At 31.1% G+C, this 6,346-nt stretch overlaps 1 protein-coding gene across 1 annotated transcript in view; it reads right to left on the bottom strand.

Moving 5' to 3' along the window:
- Positions 1-6,302, bottom strand: part of LOC122714025 (zinc finger CCCH domain-containing protein 28-like) — a 10,500-nt gene extending 4,198 nt beyond the window's left edge. Inside the window, exon 1 of the mRNA XM_043935000.1 lies at positions 6,210-6,302. Coding sequence (XP_043790935.1) covers positions 6,210-6,302 — 93 coding nt within the window. The remainder of the gene's footprint in view (positions 1-6,209) is intronic.
- Between the last annotated feature and the right edge of the window lie 44 nt (positions 6,303-6,346).

Raw genomic sequence — 6,346 nt, forward strand, 5'->3', positions numbered from 1 at the left:
TTTTTTTTTTTTTTTTTTTTTTTTTAGCATTCCCAACACTTTGTGTGCAAGGAGCGTGCCTATAAACGAGGATCGTTTGATTCGCAAATTCTTTTTAATTAAAGAAACGCAACAAAGAGAAAATTGAAGCGAGATTAATCAAACGGAAAAATGATATTTTCCATTGGAATAAATTTGGGTTAATATATTGACGCCAATTATTCTGTACACGATAACAGATAAATCGATCAATTTGCGAATCAAATGTTGGAAGCCCTCTTCTCAGCGGGCCATTCAGCACAACGACTAGACTGAAGATATTAATGTTAACAAAATCTGTGTGTGTGGAATATACAGGGAAGCAACGATCGTAAGCTCGTCTAAACTGACCCCGTCCTTGTTGTCTTTCTCACTTTCTCGACCGGGGAACGAGTATGCTGAACAATGACATAAAAACGTAAAAAACCTGGTTGCAGCAAGAATGAAAAAAAANAAAAAAAAAAAAAAAAAAAACAACAATTGTAATACGTAAAAATACTGTTGTGTATGTATATATAATAATACGAGCACGATCGAAGAACGTACGAATATCAATTCGCTATGATTCCTATATTATATATTTTCGTCAATTCGAATTTTTGTCTATTATATTTCTCTTCTTTTTTTTTTTTTTTTTTTATCCATTCTACGAGCAAAATAAAAAAAGAAGTCAAACTTGGAAGAGTTATCTCTAGCATTAAGGTAAAAAAAAAAAAATAAAAAATAAAAAATAAAAAAATAAAAAAATAAAAATAAAAAAAGACGCAAGAAAATGCCAGTTCCAGATTGTCGAAACTAAAAAACTGAAGGAAAAAAAAAAGGAATATTCTAATGATGAAAAGAATAATAATAATAATAAAAAAAAAAAGAAAAAGCCTCAAATGAAGCAAAAAATATCCGACAAGCTATACTACTAATGTCCGTTCCTTTGTTTAACCCCGAGCGAAAGTTGTATGCATATTATATGTACACACACACAGAAACACACACGTACACTCGAATCTAGGGAAAGATTATCTGATGTATGTATATATATATATATATAGTTGTATGCCCGAGAGAATATATGAATATAGACAAATGCAGCAAAAAAAATAGATTAAACATCAAATTCCAGAGAACTGATATCGGTGTTAGCAAAAAACGTTAGGTCAGAAGCGGTTAACAACCTACCAGACAGAATATTATATATGTGTATATATATTAAAAAAAAAAAAAATTAAATTAAAAAACGAACAAAATAAAAGAGAAAATCAACGAGGAAAAAAAAAGAAAAAAAAAATAATAACGAAAAGGAAAACTGATAGAAACGAATCGTTTGCTTAATGGATCAATTGTAATACAGAGAATTAAAACATTTAAATTTCGCGGGCGAAAAAAGTAATACCATAGGCTCACCATAGAAGCGTGCAAAATATACGTGTAAATAAAGGAAAAAAAAAAAGGGGAAAAAAAAGGAATTGAAATGAATAAAAAACAGATAAATAAAAAAAAATTGTACAAAGTATAAAAAAAAAAATAATAAAAGAAAATAAATAAAAAAAAAAGAAAAAACTGCAACTGGAATTAAACCTCTTCTTGATTTATAAAGCGATCACCGATCGAATTTCTTCTCGTGTGTTACACGATAACCAATTAGAAACTGCAACAGAGAATAATAATATTGATGAAAAGAAAAAAAAGAGAGAGAGAAAAAAAGACAGAGAAATGATTGTAAACGAACAATCTTTACGCGTGGAGATAAACAAGATATATCAAATGATAATAAATAGCGAATAATGATGGATACAGATAGTATATATATATATAGAATAACGAGGACTAATCGATAATAATCAGAAGAATAACGATAACAAGAGTAAGAATAATAAACTATGTAATAACTTTTGCAACTGCGTAAGAGATAATTTGCTACAAACACAGAGTCTGGTCATGCAAATAATGGCCCGGGAGAAGGGGGGTTGGTTCGTTCTGCTTGGGTGATCGATCAGATTTCCCGATTCGATTCGATATTTCCTTCTTTCCTTTTTTTTTTTTTTTTTCATCACTTTCGCCGATAAAATCGGCGATAAAATACCTGAGGGTATATCGCGAATTATATCGAAAGAGAAAACGAGAGAAGAAAAAAAAAAAGAAAAAAAATTAAAAAAAAAAAAAAAAGAATAGGGGAGAAAGATAAAAATCCCCCTCCCCCGACTAATTAAATTATATTAATCGCGAGATTTTTCAACAGATGGTAATAAAACAGAGTTCACGCAATTTGTTCACGTGGTCGTTCGTTCAAGGGGAGGAGGATCGCGAGTAAGACAACGTAGCCCCTCCTCATCACCCAAGCAATTCGTGTGCTGCCAAAAGCCGACTTGAGAGGACCGCCGAAAGGGTTTTTGGTTCGCGTGCGTGAATTATTACAAGACTTAAAAAAAGACACACACATCCACTCACTACTAAAGCTACGTAAATAAAATAGAGAATAATATAGATAGATATATAAATAGAATAAGAAAGTGGGATAGACAGATAGAGAGATAGGTTGGCAAAGTATATCCACGGTGGGCGGGATGGGTATCCACGCCAGCGAACCAAACCGCCCCCGTTGGTGGTGGCTGGACAAAAGTCAGCGGTTATTGGCATTCGTATAAAAAATGTGGATAAATGGGATAATGTTCGTATAAAAGCTGTCAAAAATTAATAATATTCTACTGCAAATAAGTTCAACACTAGGTTCAACTGCGACTCCGCAACCATAACAACAGAGCTGATTATATATATATTACATATATATATATATATATATGTGTGTAATATGCTCACGAATAAATCAAGTTTCAAACATGGAGGAAACATGTGATAAAAATGTTAAGGGGGGGAGAGTATTTAAAAAAAAAAAAAAAAATATATATATATGTATTTGGAGATATTCTAATAGGTCTCTATTCGATTTCGAAGAGAGAGATTTCGTGTGAGAGGTACAAAATGGCGGACAACCATGAATCGTCTGGTTTGTTCTTTCTTTCTTTTCTTATTATTTCTTTTTTTTTTTCTTTCTCTTTGATTTTGGAATGGAAAGCTTTGTCAATTCTGTTCCCTGCGTTTTGCATTAAAAAAAAAAAAAAAAGAAGAAAAAACAAAAAAAAAAGAAGAAAAAAGAAAAAAAAATATGGAGATTCCGCGGGCACGCATCTTTGATTCTTGGTCCCGATTTTTTTTTACTTTTATACGTTATATTTTCAATTTTTTTTTTTTTTTTTTTTTTTTGATTATTATTCGTTTTCTCGGTTACGTAATGCGTCAGAAGCTCTCTATGCAAGCGACAGGATTGTTTCCGTGTTTTCGATTGGCGACAGCGGTAAAATTAGAATAGTCTGGAGAGTATCCAGAGAGTGGAAGGAGAAAAAAGTGTTGCACGTCACGTGGAGAATCGTTTCGAAAATTGACAAAAACTGTTACTACTGCGAGATGGCTCTTTTCTTTTTTTTTTTTTTTTTTTTTTTTTCTCTCCTTTTTAGCTGCTCTTAAAACACGCGTATTCTGCCACGGTTCAATTTGGAGGATCACGCCATTGTCATTTTTTTTTTTTTATGGAATTCAAGTTGATTGTTTTAAAAGAATCGCGCGTGAAAAAAAAAGGGTTGAGATATATGCAGGGTGTATGATGGTAATTTGTAAAAATGGTCGTACAAATGAAAAAGGATGATGATTTTTTTTTAATGCAAGTCGAAAATTTGGAACGAAATTTTTACTCGTGTAAATGTTTCTTCCCGGAATAATCAGTTTCCGTAAGTTAGTTTTGTTAAATTCAAGATTAGTAAATGGTTTAAAATTATTATTTTTCTCTAGGCAACGTCGCATTAGTGTATTGAATGTTAAATGTTAAAATGATTAAATCAAATTTGATGCAATAAAATTTCTTGGACTGTAAAATTAATTTATATTAATATGTATACACGATGAATTAGAAATTGATTACTATATATCGGAATCAAATTTTCTCCAAGACGAAACTTTTCACGAGAAAATCTCACGTTTTCGACTCGCATTTTTCACACGTTAAAATCACCATTTCTATCAAATTTGTACGACAAAATTGATCAAATTATGTTTCCGTGTCAAAGATAATATTATTAGGCTCGCGAGTCTCGAGGTGGCTCGATGGTATTCGAAGCGAGATTGACACGCAACCGATGCTAATACAGGAACTATTAATATTAATATACATGCAATATACGTTCGGACATTACGTAACATCGGTCCATAACTGTGAGAGATTTGTCTAGTGCGATTGAAAAATTGAGGGGAAAAAAAAAAAAAGAAAAAAAAAACAATAGATGCATAGAAAAATGGGGAGAAAGATAAATTGATAATTCAATTATTTAAGCGGTTTAGGGTACAGAAAATAATATATAGGATGTTTCACGATGAATGTTGTTTGAAATAATTTCGATACTTTTTGAAGATAACGAGGACAAAGAAATTGATTTTTTTTTATTATTTTTCATGCAGAATTTGTGAAAAATATGAAAATAATGATTCTATCTTTTTTTTTGTTACTACTTTTTATAATATTAAATAAATCTCTTTGAAAATTTATTTTGATAATTTTTTTTAATACTAATTATAATATAAATATAAAAATATAGTAATAAAAAATATATTAAGTAATTTTTTATGTAATAATTACGATAAAAACAACCATTATATAAAATAATAAATCTTGAAACTACATTTAAAGAAATGAAATGGAATAAAACGAATTTCATTAAAAAAAAAAAAAAGAAAAAAAGAAGATATTTTTAACTTTATTTCCAAAACCGAATCTCATTAGTTCAAACACCATTCAAAGCATCCTGTCTATAATTTCTCATAAGACTGCATTAGACGTATCTCGACAATAATTATTCACAATTAACGCGCAACGTTAATGAAATAAGCGTAATCAAGACAATGGCATGATAGATATATAATAATAATAAGTATGTATAGTAACAATACATATGTATATAATCTATATATATATATATAAAATACATGGCAAACCGTTCAATGGCAAGGTATTCGTACTAATTACTGAATAAGAAGCGTGCATCTCTTTCTTCGTGAAGGTTCTGTTTGTAGGGGGGGTGACGACAACGCTTTCGAAATATAGCATGATAATAGTAATAATAATAATAATAATGATGATAATAATAATAATAATACTAATAATAACGATAATAATAATGATAATAATAATAATAATAACAATAATAATACTAATAATAATAATAATAATGATAATAATAATAATAATAATAATAAGAATAAGAATAAGAATAATAATAATAATTGTTGATGTAATAATAATAATAATAATAATAATAATAATAATAGACAAACACCAGATAAGGCAGTGGTTATTCGCAGTTATAGTTGCGGTGAGCAGTCGTGAGGGAGATACCCCCAAAAGCTACGTGTTAGCCAAAGTTACCGAAGGTTCAGGTGCATCACGTTCAATCGTTCCAATTCAATTCACAAAAAAGAAATCGTGAATAAAAATTCGAACTTAAAAATTTATCCCTTGCCCGTGAGTAAATGTACTTAAAGTATCGTTGTATCGTTGAAAAAAAATAAAACGTGAAATGAAATATAAAATGAAACTTCGGAGCGATCGAAGCGCCACCATCCCCCCTGTTAACCTTGTAGGTTAGCAGCATTAAAAGTTCGGGCTTGCATCAAAGCACCATGACGATCTGCGCGAGAGTTAAAGTCTCTTTTCTTTTTTTTTTCTTTCTTTTTTTTTTTTTTTTTTTTTTTTTTTAGTCGCGAGGCCGTGGAGATAGGATAATTGTCCTCCTATATGAACGGATCTTCTTATATGGACGAAAAATTCGTGGATGTGAAATTCGTCCACGTCCACGGGTGGAACGTGTTCGTTTCTTGCTACACCAACAAAAAAAACACCACACGACTAAATGGTTCCTGATCCACGTGGATCGGGATAGTTATTGACAAACAAGATTGTTATTAGAGAGAGAGAAAAAAAGATAAAAAAAAAGATTAAAAAAAAAAAAAAAAAGAACACATAAATGAGAGGTAACACAGGCACATTACCACGCATGCATCTCGAAAACTCGTTTCACCTGTTCAATCAGCGTCTGGCGCTTCTAATGCAGACCCGAGACTGGGTAAAAAACTGGTTACAATAATGAGTCTACCTGTCCGCAGCTGTCTGTGTAGACGACACAGTGAGCGTTTTGGGGGACCACTTGGGCCCCGACAGTGGCTAAGGCTGCTAAGGCGATCCACATGCAGCAAACGAGGCAGTGTTCGGTACGGTTTTTTTTTTTTTTTT

The sequence above is a fragment of the Apis laboriosa genome, unplaced genomic scaffold (genome assembly GCF_014066325.1).
Source record: "Apis laboriosa isolate Shangri-la unplaced genomic scaffold, ASM1406632v1 scaffold112_cov148, whole genome shotgun sequence".
NCBI classification, from domain to species: domain Eukaryota; kingdom Metazoa; phylum Arthropoda; class Insecta; order Hymenoptera; family Apidae; genus Apis; species Apis laboriosa.